At 44.1% G+C, this 24,766-nt stretch overlaps 1 protein-coding gene across 1 annotated transcript; it reads left to right on the plus strand.

Moving 5' to 3' along the window:
* Positions 1-21,719: 21,719 nt before the first annotated feature.
* On the plus strand, positions 21,720-22,938 carry LOC307187208 (putative membrane protein C3orf80; the record flags this gene model as incomplete). The annotated part of the gene is made up of 2 exons (XM_079923014.1): positions 21,720-22,756; positions 22,871-22,938. The coding sequence occupies one exon, from the start codon at positions 21,720-21,722 to the stop codon at positions 22,455-22,457; it is 738 nt and encodes a 245-aa protein (XP_079779140.1). The 3' UTR covers positions 22,458-22,756; positions 22,871-22,938.
* Between the last annotated feature and the right edge of the window lie 1,828 nt (positions 22,939-24,766).

Here is a 24,766-nt window from a genome sequence, read left to right on the forward strand (position 1 = left end):
GGATATGTCTGTCTGCTGATGGCAGTAATCTAGTAAAGAGGGAGAGGCTGAAGATTCAGAAGAGAGAGAGGAGAAACAAAGGGACAAGGTCCCTGAGAAGGTGAAAGGGGCCCGAGTCAGGGCATGAGTGCAGGGTTGACCTTGGAGAGGAGACAGGGCACTTCCTCCACTGACACAGGAGCTGAGACGGGCCCTATGTCAGTAGACTTGTAATCCTTGCTTCTATTTTCCTAATAAAGTAGGAAGTGAGATCCTCAGCTGAGAATAATAGTAGATATAAGAGCATAGAAGGCTGAGAAAGAGGAACCGATACAAACCCACCATGACTCTCTTCCTCTTTTCCTCTTTGCCTCCACGGGCCGGCCTTGTTCATGACCTGCTGGCAGGCTTTTGATGAATGGCATAATGATTGGCTTTGGTCTCCTCGGCCTAGGTTGTGAGATCTGATCAATCTACCCAACTGTCTTAATTGTCTAATACCGACTCACACAGAGAATGGGCATGGAGTTATTTTCCCATACTAAACCAAGTTAAGTTCATTCAATTTCTCCCCTAAACCTCAGCATCACCCGTTCCTATCCTTATCCTGGTGATGGAAAGGGAAGGAGAGGCAGAGAGTCTAATTTGGGCTACAGCAGGTGAAATTTGGGAAATTCAGTGAAGTCAAAATGAGGCCACCCAGATCCTGAAATAAGGTGACTGAGAGAAGCAAAGATCGGTTCTGAGGTCTCTGGATACTCTTTGGCAAAGCTTCCAGTGCTTCTAAAAGACTTACAATAGAAACAATAATCTTAACATCCCAAGATTATTGTAACTTTATCTTAGTTATCCTCAGTCCATTCTACACAATGACATTAATGGAGATGTCCTAAAATATGGGGGTGGGAGTACAGGATGTTGGGAAGAAAGCAGGGGGAAATGGGGAGTGAAGTTTTCCCCTAGTTTAGACCCCATGAAATTTTCCAGGAATACCTCTTGGAACACTGCTGGGAATCCCACACCAGGCAGGGAAGCAGAGCCATCTCCAAAGAGGGGGTGAGTAGGAACTGTGCACCATCTTTCTGGAACTAAGAATGGGGAGGGGTCTGAACACCCATCTGGTCCTGGAGAACCATGATTCTTGGCTTCAGATGTCACCCAGAGGAAAGGTTATGAGGCCCACAGCTTGTGTGCAGAACTGAGGGGAAACACTGACCAACATTGTTCAAGAGAGCCCGTGCCTATCTCTTGCTAACTGAGAGTCCACTGTAATTCCCTCATCTTGTCACCTCTGTTTATGCTCCTCTCAGTGGTGTCTTCACCCTCCCACTCTCACAGTCAGAGCTTCTACATCTCGATGCAAATTTCAAACATTGGACCAGGCCTCTTTTCCCATCAAAGTGACCAACACTCACAGGACTAGAAATTTAGAGTTTCCCTGGAATGAGAGTCTTGTGATGCATGCCTTTGCAAAGCAGTGACTTTAACATTATGGAATTTTATCCACATGAGAAGACTGTTATTTACTGAGGAATTAAGATTAATGAGTTGTCATGTTCTTATGATGGGAAAGGGGATAGATAATTTTGCAATCTAGATTCAGCCTTCTTCCATATAAAATCATGTGTGAGAGCATCTGGATGGCCTCAAAGCAGTGGATGACCAGACTACTGGAGGCTGAGTGGCTTTTGAAAGTGCACATTTATTTCTAAAGGAAAAAATTCAAAGGAGGATGTTGGAATGTAGGGGTGGTTCTGTTGAAAAAATTTGCCTGGATGACTTGACATTACAGGAAATATCCTAGTTCACTTGGTAGATGAAATCCAGTGCTTCCACCCAGGACAGTGAGAGAGAAGTCTAAGGAATTTGTTATAAAAAAAAAAAAAGAAGAAGAAAGTAAGGGAAGGTGAAAGTAGAAAGAAAACAACAACGGGTGTTGTAACCCTAAACATGTATACCCTTGGGCCACAGTTTCCTCCACCACTGGGCATCTAACCATTCCTCCCTAGTATATACATTTATCTTTGTTCACCCTTGGCTCTCCAATGATTTCCAATGGATTGCGGTTAGAATCCTAACAGATCTTATCCAATGGTCTTCAATCAGGGTCACAACGAAAGACAAGCCAAGACCCCCATTTGCTCTTACTCTGTTTGGAGTACCTCCACATTAGCCCAACTTCCCACTTATGCCACTGACTTTAGATTTCTGGATGACAAACTTAAGAAAGTGATTCTGTTACCAAGCATCCTAAATAGCTTCGTCATCATCCCCAAGATCTGAAATTACATGCTGTCCCATTTGTGAGCTCATTAATCTCTGTTTTCCAGTGGGAGCTGTACAATTACAAAGAACTGCTCAGCAGAGGTCTATAATAGCTGTCCAATGGCAGCATCACCAAGCCACAGGCACACTTGCCTGAGTGGAATGGGAATGCATGTTAGGGGGCATGGAGGGCAGGTAACAGGGGGCTTGAGCTCATCAAAGTACAAGGCTTGTTTAGAATTTATTGACGTGCTGTTAAATGTGTTGCAGCTTTTCCTAGTATGATGGCTGTTTATTTATTGATTTTTCAAAAAAGCTTTCAATATTGTGGTTTGTTTATCAAGGAGCTTTGAGCTGTTGCAAGTTGACCTCAAAACTGATGTAATTAACTGATTTTAGTTTTCTCTGTTTAACTGATGTTGAATTACAGACAAAAAAGTGTGTGGCGGTTTGTGTAATTTTCTAGTTAGTTGGATGTCATCTTTGGCTTTTATAGCCTTCTGGTTACTCAACAATAACTTTCCAAATGTTAGCTCTGCTCTGATTATTAGCTTTACGATGATTACTTTGCTATTATGCCTAATCAACAGCTGTGTGGAAACTCATTTTAATCATATTTTTCCTGCTTAGAAATTAGCAGATGAAGGATAATTACTGCCGGATAGCTCCAGAGTTCTGATTGGCTGCTTCCTATCTAACACTGTCAAAAATGAAAACTTAAAATGTAAAACTTTTATTTTAACTTTCTAAATAAAGAATGAACTCTTGGCCTTTTTTGGAATCCAGAGGCTGAGAATGAGTTGCTCGTTTCTCTATCTGGAGACCAACCATTTACCAAATCAGGGTAATTTAATTAACTAGATTAATTAAACTAGATGAAAGGTGCTCTTTACAGCATGTGACTTAAGCAGCCACAGAGTCATGAAGGATGGCAAAATTTCTTAATCTCCAGAATTTAAGTAATGGACTTTTCCTTTCCACATAGTTCATAGAAGCATCAGAACTTTCAACAAGACTAGGGCTGGAATGGCTTGGAAAGACCATCTAATCCAGGGTTTGCCTGTGGACCTGGGGGGTATATATGTACATGGACATATTTCTGGGACGAAGAGTCCTAGCTTCCAGAGATTCCCAAGGGGACCATGGCTCCAAAGAAGTTAAGAACCACAGACAAACCTGGCTCTCTCATTTTATAGAAATGGAAACCAGCAGTGTCTCAGAGTTAGTGGTGGCAGAAGTGGGACTGAGAAGCAAGGTTCTCATACCTCCCAGCACCTCCTTGCCTCTCAGAAAAGCTACCACTTCCCCCAATCCAGCAATGCTGTTAGCACCTCCCCACCAAAGGCTCAGCAACCCCCCACCATGGCACTGCCCTCTGACCTCTGTTCTGACAATAAATTTGGGCAAGGGTGTGATGTGCAGTGAAATCCATTGAAGAAATGAGCCCTTCTGACCTCAAACAGTGACCAAGGTCGATAGATGGTTAGTTGTTTCCCTGCTACCACTGCTATTGCACACAGTGAAGAGTCTATGAGCCATGGCTCATTCCAAATGAGATAGCAAGTGTACAAACCATCAAGGACCAATCATGCAAGTAAGCACTGATGTTTAGATTTACATGCTTTCATGACCCCCCAAAATACCATACTAATAGTAAATAACAGTTTGAAAAATTGTTGAAAATACACCCATATAACTTTATGGAATTTCTTCAGGTTTCAGATGCTATTGATATTTGATTATGAAATGCTCTTACACAGTTGGAATAAACTTGGGAAGAATGGATAAAACCTTCATAGTCTAGGATGTTTTACAGGTCTGAACATCAAAAAAAAAAAAAAAAAACTGCAGAGCTGATATGCTCTAAAGCACTGGTTTGCAAACTTTATGTATTAGAATCATGTGGAGAGCTTGATAAAACACAGGTTGCTGGGCCCCGCCCCGCAGGTTCCTCAGTCAGTAGATCTGGAGAGGGGCCTAAGAATTTGCAATTCTAATAAGTTCCCAACTGAGCCTGATGCTATTGGTCCAGGGACCATGCTTTAAGAACCATGTGTCTAAAGCTCATGTTTACGGACACAGAGAACAGACTTGTGGTTGCCAAGGGGAAAGGGGACGGGGGAAGGATGGGGTGGGAGGATGGGGTTAGCAGATGTAAGCTTTTATACATGGAATGGATAAACAAGATCCTACCTACTGTATAGAACAGAGAACTATATTCAGTATCCTATGATAAACCATAATAGAAAAGAATATATAAAAAAAGAATGCACATATATATATATATATATATAACTGAGTCACTTTGCTGTACAGCAGAAACTAACACAACATTGTAAATCAACTATGCTTCAATAAAATAAATAAATAAATAAAGCTCATGCTTATTAACTGCTCCTAGCTTTATACTACCACCTTCACACATATATATCACTAACCCTTGACTTGACCACTCTGAAAGGCTCCCTGTCGTCTGGCACCATCCATCTGCCTTACATATCATATAAACACACCTGCCACTGCTTCTTCCTCCACCCCACACTGTGTGCTCCTTCAGGGCAGGGATGGGGTATTGTGCTCCTCTTTGGGTCTCCCACAGTGTCTAAAGCTTGTTGCCTTGATTTGTAATGGAGCTAAGTTCAAAATAAGGGGAATGGTCTACATGACTTTAAGAATCCATTCTGGCCCTAAGGTTTTATTAGTCAAAAGCTATCTCTTTGGACTTCCCTGGTGGTGCAGTGGTTAAGAATCCACCTGCCAATGCAGGGGACATGGGTTCGATCCCTGGTCCGGGAAGACCCCACATGCTGCAGAACAATTAAGCCCGTGAGCCACAGCTACTGAGCCCGCATGCCACAACTACTGAAGTCTGCATGCCTAGAGCCCGAGCTCCGCAACAAGAGAAGCCATCACAACAAAGAGTAGCTCCCACTTGCCGCAACTAAAAAGAAAGCCCGTGCTCAGCAACGAAGACCCAATGCAGCCAAAAATTAATTAATTAATTAATTTTTAAAAAACCCACCACCTTAAAAAAAAAATAGCTATCTCTTTGACCTGGTCTTTGTTCTCATCTCCATGGCAGATACCGAGTAGCTGATCACCATTTCCTCCTGTCAATCCAGTGTACACAGCTGGATTGCAGTGTACACTTGCAGTAAGACGTAGCCATGCAACTGATTGCTAGTCAACAAATGTACATTACTTCCAGGGCTGGCCCACAAGAACCACCCACACAGGATCTTCCAGCTCTTTCCCCCACCACTGGCTTTAGGCAAATAAGCAGGTAAAGTGAGGGTGAAGGAACTTAAGGCGAAAGGAGCCTGGGTTCCCAAATCACTCAAGCGCCCATCTAATCATATCATCACGTAAATGGCTTCCATTGTCATAAGAAACTCTTCAAGGCCTGTAACCTCTCACCAACTGACCACTCTTACCCTGTATTCCACGTAGCCCACATCCTAGGACTAAGGAAAGATGTTAACCATCTAAGTTAAGCACCTCTTTGTACACAGAACTGTTCATGGGGCACCCCCAAAATGCCTGCACATGCTTGGACTTCTTCAGAAAAGGGGTGGCAGAACAGTCAATGCAGTGATATCTGTAGTCCGGCTGCAAGTCTCTCCTGGCATGGGGTGGGGGAGGGGTGGTGTTCAGGCTCCCTGGGGCCCTCATTCTGGTCGAGGGAGGTTGGGAGGTTTACTCCCTGCTTGTGCAAAAGGACCTGAGCAACTTGGGAGAGTCTGACTGGTCTGGGCTCTGAAGGTCCTCACTAAGATCCTTTAGAGACCCTTGTGAGGAAGGGGAAATAAAGAGGAACTAATTTGTTTGCAAGTGTCCTACGTCCAGCTGTTGTACTGGACATTTCACACTTTACAGTTATTTTATTTATTTATTTTTAATTGGAGTATAATTGTTTTACAAAGTTGTGTTAGTTTCTGCTGTACAATGAAGTGAATCAGCTATATGTATACATATATCCCCTCCCCAATGATAAGTAACTCTTAAAGGTAGGGACAATGAGGCCGGAGAAAGTGAGTCTTTTACCCAATATCACACAGCAGTGCCTGGTTTAAGTCCTTTGGACCCCAGGCCAATGCTTTTTTCTAGCATACCATGTAGCCTCTCTAACATCTGCCCCAGGAATGTGACATACTCGGGAGACTGCAAACCCCATGTGATAGACGCTTTCTTTTAAAATAAATTTGTTTATTTATTTACTTACTTATTTATTTTTGGCTGTGTTGGGTCTTCGTTGTTGCACGCAGGCTTTATCTAGATGCGGCGAGTGGGGGCTACTCTTCGTTGCGGTGCGCGGGCTTCTTATTGCAGTGGCTTCTCTTGTTGCAGAGCACGGGCTCTAGAGCGCGGGCTCAGTAGTTGTGGTGCACGGGCTTAGTTGCTCTGCGGCATGTGGGATCTTCCCAGACCAGGGCTCAAACCTGTGTCCGCTGCATTGGCAGGCGGATTCTTAACCACTGTGCCACCAGGGAAGCCCTAGACACTTTTTTAAACCACCAGACCCCCAATTTTGGTTTGAGCAGAATGTACCCAGCTACTCAACTGTATATCCCAGATCCCTTCCAACTAGGGGTGGATGGATACATAACTCATCCTCACCAATGTGGTATAAATAGAATTGTTCAGGTAGAGCTTCTAGGAAAGCTCCTTAAGGCAATAGCAGCCACAGCTAGAATATACTTTATTTTTCTTTATTTGCATATATTTTTTATGTTTTGCCCTTCTTTTTCCTCCTGCCTGGAACTCAGAAGTGATGTCTGGAGGCGGAGTTGATGTTTGTAACCATGAGGCAACAGGATAACATCACAGGACTGCATATTAGCTCTGTGCTGCCTCCCACGGGATTTCTTTTACATGAGGTAATAAATAAGAGCAACAACACTTATTTGTTTAAGCCACCATTTCTTCAGGTTTCCTGTTACTTACAGTCAAAATTCTAGCTGTTTCCCCTTTGAAGCAGTCTATTACAGAAGCGGTGGTAGATTCCTAGCTCCTCTTGCTAAAACATATATTGGATCTTCTGGCTCCTTTTGTAACTCAAAGCACATTCTCTAGAGTTTCCCTGGAGGGTCCCCAGAAGGATGGGGACTGTGGAGTGTGCAGGCTAAGATCCAGTGACTGAATGGGCACCAGCCAAAAGGATAACATTGCCTGTGGTTTGTACCCCTAAGTGGGACTTCACCAGCCTCCCACTGCCACTGAATCCCCTACCCCACCTCCAGCATGCAACCAATTACGTATCCAAAAGTACACAGAAGAGCACTTATACATACATGCCTAAACCACCAAATCATGGCACATGTTATTCCTCTTTTAGGTAACGGTTTTTCATCTTCTCTCCACTAATTTCAAACAACTAATCAAGATTCTCCAGCTCCATGTGAAGTTTCCACAATGAGCCTAACCTGGTCTAATCACACCAGCACCCTAGCAGTAGTGACGACAGTGAGGCATCGTGCTTTGCACAGCTTCTTGAGCAGCAACCTTCGCCCAGGAAACATAGCTGAACAGCCTGAGAAGAACCGTTCGTGACACAACGGAAACACCCCCAGGGATTCACAGAAATAACTGGGGAGAGACATTTGCTCTGATTAGTATGGCCGTGGAGTAAATCATCCCAAAACTCAGAGGCTTAGGACAACAATAAGCATTTATTATCTCCTATAGTTCCTACAGATCAGAAATTCAAATGGGGCACAGCAAGGCTGGCTTGGTTCTGCTCCTCGAAGTCCAGAGCCTTGGCTGGAGACGCAAAGGCCAGGAACTAGAATCACTAAAGCCTCACTCCTTCACATGTCTGGTGGTTGATGCTGCTGCTGCTGGGGGCTGTTAGGACAGTCAGCTGGAGCATCCACATGATGCTTCTCCAGGTGGCCTGAGCATGGTTCCAAGAGTGAGTGTTGCAAGAGATAGAGCTGGGTGGAGCCATGTTACCTTTTATGACCTAGCCTTGGAAATCATCCAGAGCCACCTCTGCTGTGTTCTGTTGGTTCAAGGGAAGGGACCGTATACCGCACCTCTTGATGGAAGCATATTAATGTCACATCGTAAGAGCGTGTGAGATGGAATATATATATATATATATCTGGTCACTTGTCTTTGGAAAATAAAATCTACCACAATGTTGAAAGAATTTGGATGCCTTACTTTTTTTTTTTTTTTTTTTTTTGCGGTACGCGGGCCTCTCACTGTTGTGGCCTCTCCCGTTGCGGAGCACAGGCTCCGGACGCGCAGGCTCAGCGGCCATGGCTCACGGGCCCAGCCGCTCCGCGGCATGTGGGATCTTCCCGGACCGGGGCACAAACCCGTGTCCCCTGCATCGGCAGGCGGACTCTCAACCACTGCACCACCAGGGAAGCCCCTGGATGCCTTACTTTTATACCAGGGGATGGAGGAGGGGAGGACAGGCAAGAGGCAGGGAAACATAATTATTGCCATAGACCTGGGGAAAACTGAATTACCTATCAATTTTATAGTTATATGTATTCTCAGGCTCTTGCTCTCTTAGTCAGTTTGGGCTGTTATAACAAAGTACCATAGCCTGGGTATATTATAAACAACAGAAATTTATTTCTTACAGTTCCAGAAGCTGGGAAGTCCAAGATCAGTGTGCCAGCATGGTCAGGTTCTGATGAAGGCCCTCTTCAGGGTTGCAGATTGCCTTCTCATTTTATCCTCACATGGCAGAAGGAGAGCAGAGAGCTCTCTGAGGTCCCTTTTAAAAGGGCACTAATCCCATTCATGAGGGCTCCACCCTTATGACCTAACTACCTCCCAAAGGCTTTGTCTCCAGATATCTTCACACACACTGGAGGTTAGGATTTCAGCATATGAATTTGGGGGTGACACAAACATTTAATCCATTACACATGCATTTGTTCTAAATCATTAGACTATAAGAACTGTTATACACACTTTACGTTATAATGACCCACAGTTCTTAGTGTCTTTTTCTGTCCCAACTCCTCATTCAAGCTTCAGCTTACATTTCCCCTCTTCAGTAAAGCTGTCCCCTTCTCCCCAGGGGAGTACATCCTGCTTCTGCTCCTTAGCCTCCTTGTCAGGCTCACAGAATTCAAGATATCACTTTTGTAACACCTAAATGCTTATATTACTCCAGTGACAGTAGTTAATATCAAACGTCAGTGGGGAAATATTTAATATTCCACTCTCTGATGTTCTTTTAAGCATCTAGTATTTAAGTGTAAACTTTAAATTATATCTAGAAGTATATATTGACTTACTGTAATACAAAACCCAAGATGCAGAGACATGCTCAGAAGAGCTTGCCAAAATGTTACTTCTAAGAGCCTGTTAAGGGGCTTTAATATTTTATTTTGGATTATGCAGATAAAGTTTATAAACAAGATTGTTAAAAAATAATGGGGATGAGAAGCCTTTCTATCTCTTTCTTTATATCTGAGTAGAGGGAATAAAATTCACGTTTATATCTCCACCCCTTTGGGCGAGGACTGGGGCCATTCTTATTCTTTCCAGATTGATGCAGAGCTCCCCCCTGCCCCCACCAAAACCCCACATCACTTCTGAACAATGACCAACCTCTATTGAGAGTTTATCATGTACCAGCCACTTTATATACATCATCTCACTGAATTCTCACAATGATCCTGAAAAGAGGTATCATTATCACAATTTCACTGAGCTAATTGGGCAAACCAGTGGCAGCACTTGGATTTGAACTCCTGTCTGCCTAATTCTAAAACGCGTGCACTTTCAACCACCCCACACACCCTGTCTACTAACGCTATGGTAGGTCATGTGCTAGAGCCTTGTTAAGGGCAGCAGAGAGCTCACCAGACAGGCAGCCATCTGCAAGCACAGAGCTCTTCTGGTTTCCCTCCTAGGAATAACAAGATCAGAGTTTAAACCGTAGCTCTTCCTTTTTCTGCAACTTTGAACAAGTCACTCTCTTGAATCTCACTTTCTTCTACATTATCTAAAATAATGTACTTAATGAGCATTTACTCTGCACTAACCACTTTGGATTAACTCATTTAAGCATCACATAACCTTAGAAATTAGATTCTATTATTACTCCCATTTTATAGAGGAGGAAACTGAGGCTTGGAGCGATTAGGTGACTTGCCCGAGGTTCCAGAACTAGTGGTAGAGCCAGATTTAAAAGCAGGTCTGTCTGATTGCATGGCTTAAATTCCTAACCATGCAGCATAATTGTCCCTACTAACACTTTTCTGATCCATCTTGTTAAAATGAACAAGATGATATATGTGCAAGCATTTTGTAAAAGTTAAGCATGAAACAAATGCTGTTGTATTTCTGTTAGCTTTTTGACTCTGGTTATGGTAGGAAAACCGTGCTGGAAGAGGGGCTCTCTGGGAATAAACGTCCACATAAACAGAGGAATGTAGAATTCTGGAGCCAGCACCACTATACTCTCTGGAACCAAAGACAGGCAGCCAGAATCCTGTATTTAATTAGATTGTTCCACTTAACAGGATCCGTTTTGTTCAGCTTTAAGAAAAAGTAAATCACTGTTAAATGTCTTTCTGAACTGCTTTAATTATAGATTAACCTTGTCAATCTTAATAAAATTATGCCTTGTGTTTGAGGTTTGTATATGGAAAAGTGCTCAAAAGCAATTACTTTTTAGGAGCAGGACAGGAATAAAGACACAGACATAGAGAATGGACTTGAGGACACGGGGAGGGGGAAGGGTAAGCTGGGACGAAGTGAGAGAGTGGCATGGACATATATGCTCTACCAAACGTAAAATAGATAGCTAGTGGGAAGCAGCCGCATAGCACAGGGAGATCAGCTTGGTGCTTTGTGACCACCTAGAGGGGTGGGATAGGGAGGGTGGGAGGGAGTCGCAAGAGGGAGGGGATATGGGGATATATTTATATGTATAGCTGATTTACTTTGTTGTAAAGCAGAAACTAACACACCATTGTAAAGCAATTATACTCCAATAAAGATGTTTAAAAAAGGGCTTCCCTGGTGGCGCAGTGGTTGGGAGTCCGCCTGCCGATGCAGGGAACGCGGGTTCCTGCCCTGGTCCGGGAGGATCCCACATGCCGCGGAGCAGCTGGGCCCGTGAGCCATGGCCGCTGAGCCTGCGCGTCTGGAGCCTGTGCTCCGCAGCGGGAGAGGCCACGGCAGTGAGAGGCCCGCGTACCGCAAAAAAAAAAAAAAAAAAAAAAAAAGATGTTTAAAAAAAAGTAATTACTTTTATATGCCAAGCACGTCATTTAAAAAATTCTTATATTCACAGCTTGATCCTTTTAACTCTATTCTTAGACTCATTTTTAGGTTTGTTTTTTTTTTTGGCCATGCCACATGGCATGTGGGATCTTAGTTCCCTGACCAGGGATCAAACATGCACCCTCTGCATTGGTAGCATGGAGTCTTAACCACTGGACCACCAGGGAAGTCCCTCTTAGACTTATTTTTAAACTGACTCTGTCTAAAACTAAATTATGGTTCCATGATATTGAACAGTTTATATGTCACATTAGTGACATGGTCATTGATTTTATATTTCTGTCCAAACTAGTAGGTTTTAAGCAGAAACATCAAGGCCCCAGCAATAAAAATGTGCATTTACTTCCAAAGAATCTGCTTTTATTATTACAATAAGATGAATTTTTAAGAAATCTTCAAGATTCCTGATTCTAAGGAATGCTCTTAGTTGACGGTGAACAGCTCTATTTTCTTGTAGACTTATTTAAAAAGTGGTACTTGCCTAAATTATGCAGGGAAAACCCAGTCTACGGGAAATTAGTCTATATAAGAGAACCCTAACTCCTCAAAATATTAACTGGAGTTTCAACTAAAGAAAAAAAAAAATGGCAGCTTAGGAGTGTGGAGAGAGTTTCTTGATCATGCAAGTTGGGAAAATGCTACTTTTTATTGCTTCCTCTTAGAGAATCACAACGTACCTTAACAAATTAAAGGCTCTGAAAAATCCTGTAAGCAGTGAAACTCACATGATTTTCTGTGACTGGGCATTTCTCAAACTTACTTGACCACAAAATCCTTTTTCCAAATGACAATAACATTCCACAGAATTCATGCTCTGTAAGACTTTGGCAGTCTATTATAATTGATTCTGAAATAAAAATGACTGAGGCATGTGACCAAACCACTTCAACTTCCCAAGATGGGCCGTGCTGAGAAGTCCAGCTACCTACAAATATCATTTTTTACCTTAAGATTAATTTCTTTTTTTAAAATTTATTTTATTGAAGTATAGTTGACTTACAATGTTGTGTTAACTTAAATTTAGTGTTATTTATTTATGTCACTTCTTATTCCACAAAGAATTTGCTATAACTCATAACGCTTATACAAACGGCAAAATATGAATGGACTCAAACAAAAAGTAAGTTGAATTAGAAAACCGAGGCCATATTAAAGTAGAAACATAAATATGAGGGGGCGGGAACCAGCACAAATGTTATAACTAAACTTTAAATTTAGTTCTGAACTCCCCAGCAACCAAAACCAAAAGCGATTCATGGCCATTTGCATAATAACCATGATGAAAAAGGAGAAAGCTTTGACAAGTTCATAAGGAAACAAGGCTTTTTTGGACTGAATTCTAAATGAAATCATTCAAAAGGGAGACTTTCATAGGCGACACGATGCTTCCAACCATTTTCAAATGCAGTAACAAATTTATGCGGCTAATTCTTACAGCGTTGCCAATGATAAGGCTCAGGCCAAATATTGAATTCTGCAAAGTTAATGGGTTCCATTTGTCTTTGGCTGATTCAGGAAGACAAGTTACAAATCTAATAAACTCATGATAACCCTAAAACAAATTAGCTTTGTACTTCACCATTTTCAGAATTAAACTAACAGGCAAGAAAAGATAATGAGCTCTTTTTAGTAAATAATAATAGTTAACACTTATATAGAGCTTTCTATGTGCCAAGCAGTGTTCTAAGCACTCTATATGTGTTCGTTCATTTAATCCTCACAACAACTCTATGGGGTAGGTATTATTATACCCTTTATTTTGCAGATGAGGAAATGCAGACCCAGAGATTAGGTGCCCAAGGTCACAGAGCAGTACTAACACTGTCTACTGTCACTTGCAATTGAGGCCAACTTTTCCACATGGATGGGTGCCAGTCTTAGGCAACAGAGTGGCAAACACTACTCCCTTCAATCTATACAATCAGAGGAATCATGTAATTTGTCATCTTTGCGTCCCTAGAACTGGAGAAGGTGGTTCAGGGGCACTGTAACAGTCAAGGTCCAACCAGAAAAACAAACCATTCTGAGCACTTAAAACAGAAGGAATTAAATACAAGTGACCGGTTACACAGGAAGAGCTAAGAAACCCCCAGGAGATGGTAGCGCAGCCCGGGCATGAGCAACAGTGGGAAACGGGAAGTGTTCCTACGGCACCCTGGGGACTGGGGTTGCCCTCCACAGACCTATGGGAGCCTTGAAAGAGCTGCCAGAGCCCCCCCCACTAGCTTCTCCCTTTATCCCCACTCCAACCTCCCACTGGCTGAACCCTGCCAGAATCCCAATAACAGGGAAAGGTACCCTCTAGGGATCAGCCCTCCTATGATACAGGGCAGAGCTGTAACTGCTGAAGAATGGATCTAAAAGTTAAAATGCCCAAGACTGGCCCAGGTATTAACAGTTAAAATGTGAAAATTGTGTCTTCCAGTAGCTGGAGCTAATGGGCTTCAAGAGGCAAATCACTGGGTAAATAAAAGCTTGTTCTCTAAATCTCCGGTCACTCTAACAAGGGGAAAATCCTCTTTCTGCTTGAAAGAATACATAAGTAAAATACTTCATTCTGTAGGTAGCAAAACCATGGTATTGTTACTCAAGAGAGGGCTACATGTTGAAAATATGAAGTCATACACTTAGGTAAATTAATTCCATAAGGCTTGCCTGGTGGCGCAGTGGTTGAGAGTCCGCCTGCTGATGCAGGGGACGCGGGTTCGTGCCCCGGTCCGGGAGGATCCCACATGCCGTGGAGCGGCTGGGCCCGTGAGCCATGGCCGCTGAGCCTGCGCGTCCGGAGCCTGTGCTCCGCAACGGGAGAGGCCACAGCAGTGAGAGGCCAGTGTACCGCAAAAAAAAAAAAAAAAAAAAATTAATTCCATAAAAATGCATTTAGCACCTATGATGTTCAAGTTGCCAAGGCAGAGATTCCTAAATGGTGTGGCCATGGAGCGCTGTAAGCTCTTCATAGATAATGCTCCCAGCTCTGATTGATCCATTTTGTCCCAGCTGAGCACCACGCGTGCATGGTGATGCCTGTCCCAGGGAATGATGAACAGAGAGGGTGCTGTGACTTGTGGTCAGCAGGATAAACCTTGCTGCAGGAAGTAAGAAGAGTGACCTAACAGCAAATCGGGACTATAGGAAGATGGTGTGCTGACAGGAACATTTGAGAACATCGCTTCATGAATTTCTAATAGTGTACAGGAAAGCAGGCAGGAGTTAACATTCAGACAACATAGCAATGGGGGGAAGGTAGTGTGTGAGCCGGGGAACCCTCCAGGTGAGCTTCCCAAAGTACTAGTCAAAATGGTGCCAGTCCACAGAGAGATGGAAACCACTATTCTACAGGGGCCCAGACACAAAGCCTACTGCCGTGAATGGATTTCTAGAAACCCCAGGATTAAGATATATACAAAACCACCTGAAATATGAGGTCGAAAATGAGAATTTCCACAAATGAGAGATGATGTTAGGGATTCTGAGAAGAAAGAGATAACTTCTAGCTGGGGACAGTGGATTTGGGGATGAGTAGTATACATTTTGGAGAGGAAGTGACACTGGAGCTGTTTCTTACATGGTTTTGACCTACAGCGGTGGGAAAAGAGAATTCCTGGTGGAGGGCACAGCCAAAGGGAAAAGATACCAGACAACAGTAGCATGGGAAGTCAAGAGGGGTGATCAGGTTTAAAGCTTTCTAAGGCTGCTCTATGATTTTGGAGGAGAGTAAATATAGAGATTTTTTACATATGCTTTAGGATGGAGGTCTGCAAAATATGACCCTTGGGCCAAATTAGGACCGGTGCCTGTTTTTACAAATAAAGTTTTATTGGCATCCAAAAAAAAAAAAAGATAACATCTCTAAAGCAGGGGGCTTGGCCGCTGTCTCAGGTAGTCATTTATTGAAGTAAAGGGTGTAGGAAGGAAGGAAGTAGAAAATCAAAATGAAAAGGACATTTAAGATTATACCCAAAAGGCTGTTTAAAAATTCATCATTGCATAAATCTACATAAATGTAGATCTGCATAAATGAAAATTGTTAAGGGAAATTTTGGATATTGGGCTATATTCACAATCTTTTAAGGCAAGTGTCTTGGAAGACAGTTATTCCATGCCATTTAACATTCGAAGCAGGGCAGTGGGTAGACGGACCACAGCCCTGCCCGGGGACTAACGGGCAGCACAGAGTCAGTGCGCCTGGTCCTGTTGCCCTGTAACTGTGTGGTCCTGGGCAGGATCCTGAGCAACAACAGGCATCTCATGTTCCATCCAGTTCTACAGAGAATATTCAGAAGGAGGTATTAACAACCAATTTTTCTTTGTAATGAAAGGGAGGCAGAGTATATTACTAGTTTCGAGTTAAAATAATGGAGCATAAAAATGTTTCACCTTATGAAATTACTTCATCCTGATGAAATTATTTCATTATGAAATAATTTCATGCCATGTGATTTGTCTGCCAGTGCGAGCATTTGGCTGGTACCTCAGTCTACTGACAGATATATTCTAACTTTAACAATGTGACCATTTTAAAAAGTATGAGTGAGAAAGAAATTCATTCAGCTGATATAACTGCAATTCTAATTTCAGATCTTCTTGGCCTCATTAAATATCTCTCACAACATTTATGGTCTGATTTTTATATTTCCAGCAATAAAAAGGAACGTTTGCCATGAGAAATTAACTGATAAATTGTAATAAAGCAAAATTAAATAGAGGAAGTTAGGTCATTGATAAATAATGTCATATATTCATTTTGCGTTTTAGAACCCAGTATATCCTTATTTTCTCCAGCATGTACCATTAGCATATTGATGCGCATTAGATGGCTTAGTTCATGTGCAAGGAATGTAAAATAATGAAGGGAATTTATTTTTTTGTTTTCAGAAATGCTTACAAAAATAGCTGACCTATCACATTATTACCTAAACCGTTACTAACGGGTTACAGAAAGTGGCCACAAAAGTGACAGAAATAAAAGCTTTCCGTCCTCAGAAGAATCTCGTATTCATGGTCTGGAATAGAGTCTAGCTCTATTTTCCATGTAAATGGCCTCTTAATGCACCCGAAGTTGTCAGAGGGAACACAAGTGCCTCACCTCAGGGGTCCTTTTGGCCCGGCCCAAGTCAGTGAGGAAGTGAGAGTCTTCCCACTCTTTTTTTTTTTTTGCGGTACGCGGGCCTCTCCCTGTTGTGGCCTCTCCCGTTGTGGAGCACAGGCTCCAGACGCGCAGGCTCAGCGGCCATGGCTCACGGGCCTAGCTGCTCCGCGGCATGTGGGATCTTCCCGGACCGGGGCACGAACCCGTGTCCCCTACGTCGGCAGGCAGACTCTCAACCACTGGGCCACCAGGGAAGCCTTTCCCACCCTTTTTAACCAGACTTGGATTCACAAGCCTTGGATCCCACCTTTAGCGCAGCCACCAACTTACTCTGTGATTGGGATGTTTTTAACCTCTCTTCACCTGGAAAAAGGGATAAGAATAACTTCAACCCATTTCACAGGAATGTAGGAAGGCGAAAACAAAACAATGCATGGGCAAGTACTCTGAAAGCTGAAAGGCCAAATACAAACATAGATGTTATTATTTCCTAAAAGCCTGAATGTACTCAATCTTTTGTTTCTAACTTCAAGCATGGGAGAAAGATTTCTGTTTTCTTTTGTGCCTAAATTGAACAAAAGGTACAAACCACCTCACTTTGACTTTTCTCCTACTTCAAGCATTTGGCTTGAAGAAAGCCTTTTGTCAGCAAGCTGCCAACCCATAGAGTTGAAAGGAAAGCCAGACTGCACTCCAAGTCTGGCGAGTAGAGGTGGAGAAAACAGAGAAGAGTGCTGGAACTTTCCTGGTCTCCAGCAAAAGACTGAGCAGGACTGCAGAGGTAACTGTATTCACACAACCGGCTACAGACCCTGCAGGGAACCGGATTTGGCTTACAACTGAACAACAGTGAGGCATGGCTTGACTCTTCTTAAAGCCAACCTATGAGAGGGTCTCAATTGTGGAGGTAGAAATTACACAGGCTTTGTCCCAAGCATAAGAGATGACGTGTGAAGCGTCCTCCCAGCTGGGGAACTGGTCCCCATGAAGTTTCCTCTGCCTGGAGCACATCGTTTCTCTTAGCCTTGTCCTTTCCTAAGGAGCTCTTTCTTAGGGGGACCTTTCCGGCTGACACCCCCACCCCAGTCCGGACCCCATCCAGCGTAAAAACTCAGAGCCCCTGCATTTCTCCTTTATAATCATTGATCTTCGCCTGGAATTAGTGATTCATTAATCTGACTGATTAGCAGTCTGTTTTTCTCTCTCCCCTCCCCCCAGCAAGCTCCCTGAAAACAGGGAACCCTTTGATTTCATAGTGTCACTAGAACAGAGCAGAATGCCCAGTTCAGAGTGGGCCCTCAATAAATATTTATTAAATGAGTGATGAAAGAAATACGATTTGAAGAGAACTTCAAAGCAGAATATTTCAGATCACAGATCATTTCTAGGTAGGCCCATTTATGCAAATATACACTATTTATCATAAAACCCTCAATTTACTGTTGCACAGGGAGACCATACTGCAAGTTGAGGGAGACCGTAAAATGAGCAGGCAAGTTAGTAGGAAGGAAAAACGCTGCACACCCGAAAAGGGGGTTATTAGAGACTGGATGGTTTACAAGGTCCTAACTGCTCACGTTTAGACCTTAAGGAGGGACGAGAACAGGGCAGAGCTATTGCTTCCCAGGTTTAAAGGCACGAACTCCCAGTCAGCAGACATCAGAGAGAAACTCCCTTCTGCACCAGGCACCATGTGACAGAACAGAAAGTTGCATGATGGGGCCACCCACTCTTTCTCAAGCTATCAGGACAGCTTCCAGATGCACAGGTGAAACAGCAGCCAGTTTGGTTGTGTTCTGTTTACTTTCTTCTGTTCTAAAATGTTGAAAAGTATAGCTCATTAGGCATTCATTCACAGGAATGTAAATAACAAGGAAGATACATTTTTCAAAAAATATTCTTCAGGGCTTCCCTGGTGGCGCAGTGGTTGAGCGTCCGCCTGCTGATGCAGAGTGACACAGGTTCGTGCCCCAGTCCGGGAAGATCCCGCATGCCGCGGAGCGGCTGGGCCCATGAGCCATGGCCGCTGAGCCTGCGCGTCCGGAGCCTGTGCTCCGCAACGGGAGAGGCCACAACAGTGAGAGGCCCGCGTACCACACACACACACAAAAAAACATTCCTCAAGCACCACAGCAAGATAAAGCAATTAATTGTTCTTAATTTTTATCAAGCTGTACTCCAAGCGACCATTCTTTTTGGATAAAAGTCAGTCCCCATCCCCCTTCCATCTGTTTTTTTTTACTCTTGCACACACTTATTTACACACAATTTAGTGCCAATTTTCAACAAAATAAGGTTTCTTTTTAATTTTTACATTGTGATCTTCCTATATCTTTCAATTATTCTATGGAACATAGAATTAAATACCATCTTCCTCACTAAGTGGCTTGAATTTATGACTTCCTGAGAGCTAACACATTTATTTTTGTGTTAAACAAATATAAACAATAAGGACGCTGAGTAGTGAATATCATGTCTTTTCTGGGGCTTTTAAGGCTATAGAGTTTCTCTTCTTTCCTTCAAAAGGTTGTACACAATAAATTACATTGCAAATAAAAATGAATTAAGTGAGACTGAGAGATCAGAGAAGAAATAAAGAGGCGCCAGTTTCTGTAGAGGGTCTTTAATGGATGATGCTTTGGGACGACCAATTTGGAAAGAAAAAAAATCAAATAAAAATCCATTCCATACTCATTTTGCAGACCTCATCCTTTTCTTTGTTTTCATATAAATAACTCTGCCAATGTTTTATTTTATATAAGATCTATACTGTTTTTCTACTGTGTCCTAATGGTCTGCAAACAAATTCTAACTCTCTTCAAATTTCTGTTTAGAAATTATACAAATTAAATGCTGTTTGTTAAGTAACTTCAAAATAACAATAAGCAGGACACTTTCACTTATGCATCATCAACTGTACAACTTCCCCCTTACTTTCGCCATTGCTCCTACTATGACTAGCAGAAATCCTAAAAGATCAGACAATAAAAACCCAAAGAGGTCTTCACATTTTTTTCAATTTCATACTCAAAGTCCATCTCAATCTGTGAACTGCTTTCATCTTTGAGACTGTTTGAAACCCATTAATTTTATTCCTCCTTTGGGAAAGTAAGAACAAGCCATGATCACAGAGGAAACTGCCATTTCTTTCCCTCTGTGGAATCTCTCCTTTACTGTACTCCATTTAGCAGTGGCTAGGACTGCAGACCTGGGTTTATTCCATGCTCGGGAGGAATCATTTATTTCTCCATAATGCTGAGCACCTAGCAGAGTTCCTTGAATATAGAAAACGTTCAATGCAAATTTGGCAAAAGAATGGGTGAATGAAAGAATAATACAATTTTCATTGTTTTAAAATGCATCATTTCCACCCTGTTATCTTACTACAGTTTGAAACCCCTTGTCAGTCAGTCTTTACAAAATAGCTTTTAGGCCTCCCTGCAGAGAAACAGATGATGGCACAGAGAAATATTGTGGCTTTAGGAGAGCTTAGAAAGAAGGACCTGTGCTCAACTAAGCTTCATGTGAAGTAGTTTTGTCGGAGTGACACTTTGGAGATTCTCCAGGAGGAGGAAGGATTATTTTGGAGTGTGAGGCAAAGTCAGAAACTCCCAGCAGCAGAAATATTTCAAATGTTTTCATTCAGGCGGGGCAATGACCTGTCTAAATCAAACCAGCACCCCTAACCTTGTTCCATAAGGCTATTAGGGAAATACAGTGTGACTTCCTCTGAGAGAAATCTTTGCCTTTAACCTGACCTACCGTTGAGCCTTGTGTGTCTCTATATCTTTCCTTTGCTTTTACTTTTTTCTCTCTGTGACTATGGAATTTCCCATTTGGTCAAGTGTTTAAGGGGTGAGGGAATTAATAAATCCTAATCCTACAAAGATGACTGTTTCAGTCTGCCTTAATAAAAGCAAAGTTTCCTGGTGCTCTAAGGCCACCACCCAGCAGATGCGCCTGTGTCAGGGACCGCGTAACTGCCATCCCTCCCATGTGTGCCAAGGAGCTTAACCACAGAGCGGTGACTACTTGCCTCCATGTGCTAAATGGGAGCACAGATTCCCTTTAAGGCAAACTTTGCAAATAAGAGTAACCTTGAAAAAGACCCTTTAGATGCAGATCAATGCTCAGGAACGTTGCCAACCACTTACACTCCCCTTTGACACTTCACAGATGTGTTACTTACGCTGGAGAAGAGGCCTCCTTCTACCCCAAACCCAAATCCCTGCTGTCCCTTGAGCTCAGTGGGGGCTTGTCGGATGAGCCCCTGGGGAAATATGCACACCTTCTCTCCTTCGTCAACTCGGGTCACTTTGGCGGAGTCCTCCCTGCCCCTCTGGGAATTACTTCCGTGGTGTTTTGACCTTAGCCTCTCCGGAGAATTCTCTATCTGTTCTGGAGGTCTCCTGTGGGTACCGGATTTCAGCCCCTGGATCTGCCTGAAAGCAGAACCACCCGGCGGTCTCCAACCCCCCCAAGCTCTGGGACTGCTGCGGGGCTGCGCTAGCCATTAATGGCCATCATCCATTTTTAATCAGAAAGATCACAAGAAGGATGGTAAGCGAATCCCAGTCGCAAGTCAATTTAAATAACATTCCTGGGGAAATCCAATCACTTAAAACTGAAACACCTACGCGAGCAAGAGCCCCCGCCCGAGTGGCGGGGAAGAGCGAGACGGCCGACTTAATCAAGATCAGGGGGCTCCCAGGCTTAGCGCAGAGCGTTAACCCTTCCAGCCCCGGAGGGTGCCAAGGGGGGCTTGGAAGAGCGCGGCCGGCCGGGGCCAAGATGCCCACGGCAGCCCCACGCAGCCTGCCCCTGCCATCTTGGGTGGTTCCGGACGCCCTGCGCCCGGCCTGGGCGGCTGGGCGCGCGGGGTTAAGGTCAGAAGCTCAGGAGGCTGTTCAGGCGCGGGAAGCGGCCGCCTCCCGCAGCCTCGGCGCGCCTCGGGCTCCTCCTTCCGCCCAAGCGTGGCCAAGTGAGGACTGCTCCGGCCGCAGGTAGCAGAGGCAAGGGAGGCGGCGCGCGGGACCCGAGCGGAGCGCCCGGGGAGGGACTGACGGACACGCGGACAGACGGATACCCCCGCGCCCCCGGACCTTAGTAACGGTACGCGCGGGCCATGTGGGGACCCGGGGTCACGGCCGAGGGCCTGTCGGTGGCGCCGGCGCCGCCACCGCTGCTGCCGCTGCTGCTACTGCTGGCGCTGGCTCTGGTGGCGCCCTCGCGGGGCGGCGGGGGCTGCGCGGAGCTGGCGTGCGGCGAGCGGGAGCGCTGCTGCGACGCGGCCAACGCCACCGCGGTGCGCTGCTGCAAGCTGCCGCTGCACGCTTTCCTCGACAACGTGGGCTGGTTCGTCCGCAAGCTCTCCGGGCTGCTCATCCTGCTGGTGCTCTTCGCCATCGGCTACTTCTTGCAGCGCATCATCTGCCCCAGCCCACGCAGGTACCCGCGCGGGCAGGCGCGGCCGGGGCCACCGGGGGGCGCCGGGCAGCCGGGGGCCGCGGGGCCGCCCGACGACGACGACGACGACTCGCCCGCGCTGCTGCGGGACGAGGCGGCCGCCGGCTCTCAAGACTCGCTGCTGGACAGTGGAGGCGGTGGCCGGGGCCGGGCAGGCGGCGGGCGCTCGGCCCCTTCCTGCGCCTCGGAGCACGAGCTGCGCGTAGTCTCGCCGGTCTTCCTGCAGCTGCCCAGCTACGAGGAGGTCAAGTACCTGCCAACCTACGAGGAGTCCATGCGGCTGCAGCAGTTCAGTCCCGGGGAGGTCGTGTTGCCCGTGTCGGTGCTCGGCCGCCCGCGAGGTGGAGGCGCCGGGGAGTCCGACGGCGGCGGCGAGCGCCGCTTCCCGCTCATCTGAGCGCCCGGGGCCTTGCGAGGACCACGCGGACAGAACCAGGCCGGGGGCTACGGGTGGGACGCAAGGCCGGGGTGGCCGCGGCCGCCGCCGCCAGTTGCCTCAGACCCCGCCTGTCGCCCGGAGACTGGGTTGGGGCCATCCCCACCCCCGCCTCCCCCGGGATGTTAAGTTTCCCTACGTTTCATTCGGTTCAAGGAAACGTTAGGCAAGCGCGGCGGGGGCGACAGCAGCAGACGAGGCCAGAGCGCGACTTTGGAGAACGTCCCCGCCCTAAGCCTCACCTCGGCTTGAGTTCACTTGTAAGTGCCTGCTTCCCGAATCAGAGAACATATGAGCTTCGGGGGAAGGGCAGTAACCTTTAGGGATGAAGCGAGAGGGACGCAGTTCCACTCCTTTCCCTCTCGCCTGGACAGGTCAAGGTCTCCCAGGATGGGCGGAGGGCGAGGAGGTGAGCCATGACTGGAGACTGATGCGCGCGGGTCTGGGAGAGCAGCACCTAGGTATGGTCGAATCCCTCCCTTGCGGAGAACCCAAGAAAACCCTTCCGTGTCTTCCTGGCCAAGCATAGTCACAGTTCACAGATTGGTGGGGGGAGAGCCGTGATATCCGGTTAGTTGCCGTACTTATGCAGCAATTACGCGTATCCAGGACCATACTCGTAATAAGGTACAGTTGAACTTTTGATTTTTCAATAACTGAGAAGATATTTATATTTATTTGTCCTTTATTTTTATATTTTTACCATGTATTAAATAAACGCATTCGGAGGGTATCTCCACAGTTAATGACAAGATAATCATCTTAGCACCTTTTTTAGGCCTTAATGGCCCAGAAATTGTCTACACTCTATCATTACTGTTTAATAAAATGTTGGACATTATTTCATTTACAATGGGAAAAAGAAGAGGCATGGTCAAACGAGAAAACATGTGATTAAAAACATGAAGGATACCTTATTTTCACTATTTAAGAAGAATATATTTTATTTTTAGTACTGTGGCATAATATATAACTTTTTATAATAACCATACATTATGTATGTAGTCAAGGTCATAGTTATATGTAAAAAGCATTGATACATGTATGCCATACCACGAAGCATCATGTCACGCACTTTTCCCTCCATTTTCCATTTGGAATACACTTCACAACATTATACAAAGAATAATTTGTTGTGACTTGTGACTTTTGTTTAAAGCCATAATTGTGCAGTAAGGTACTACAGAAGGATTCAACCTATCTAAAGAAAAAAACGTGTCGTTGTATCAGTTCTACCATTCTGTGAAATGTCCTTTAAGCAAATGGTAATATAAAGTAATATATTAAAATGCATTATGTATAATGTACATATGCATATCGTCTGTGTACAGTAAACACATTGTATATCATATAATTATTCCAGTTTGTGATTATCAAGAAAGAAAAAGAAGGAAAACAAATACAAAAGGTTTCTCTTGGGGAAGGATGAGTATTACACTGAGAAAAATTACACAGTGGACCTCACACGTGTATCTAGACAAGTTGTTCTTATGATTGAAAAGTTCTGACAATCCTGAGAAATCTTAAAATATCTGAATTGTATTAGAAGAAAATGATTTGATTACTTTAAACTTTTTAAAGCTGATTGAAAAAGTCTGACAGTTCTAAGAAATCTTAAGATGTCTGAATTGTAAGAGAAGAGAATGGTTTACTCTAAACTTCTAAAAGCTAATGACCCTGTCATTAAAGAGAATCATTTGAAGTGTATTAAAACAGAAAACATTAAAATCTTTCTCTGTGCAAATTGTATTAGATGTGTGACTATATGGTAATGTATTAAAATATGAAATGTGTGTCTTTATCATTTAAAAGCAATTTTAAGCTGTGAATTGGCGAAAGCATCAGCAGTTGAGACTATATCAACTTTTTTGAGAATGGTACAGGATTTAATGAAATCACATTATATTGAATAATCACAAATGTTAATGTTACTCAAACACTACATTTTAATTGCATGTGGCTGTCAGTACCACCCACTGTTCAGACAAACCGGAAAGTTGCCTTATTCCTTTAAATGATTTATTCTTTGAGGGTACACTGTTTTAGACACTTTTAAAAACTCACCCATATCTGAAACATCTAACTGAATATCCAAGTACCAGTATATAAAGTATATCCTCTATGTTGTTACTACCAACATCTAGAAGTGTACAACAAAATCTTGTGAAAATACACTTAAAATATGAACCAAGATGTTTTCCTTGTACCAGCAATGGAACACTTCTCTCCCTAAAATTCAGAATGTCTATAATGTGACACCAATCATGCAA

The sequence above is a fragment of the Stenella coeruleoalba genome, assembly GCF_951394435.1.
Source record: "Stenella coeruleoalba genome assembly, chromosome: 5".
Taxonomy (NCBI): Eukaryota; Metazoa; Chordata; class Mammalia; order Artiodactyla; family Delphinidae; genus Stenella; species Stenella coeruleoalba.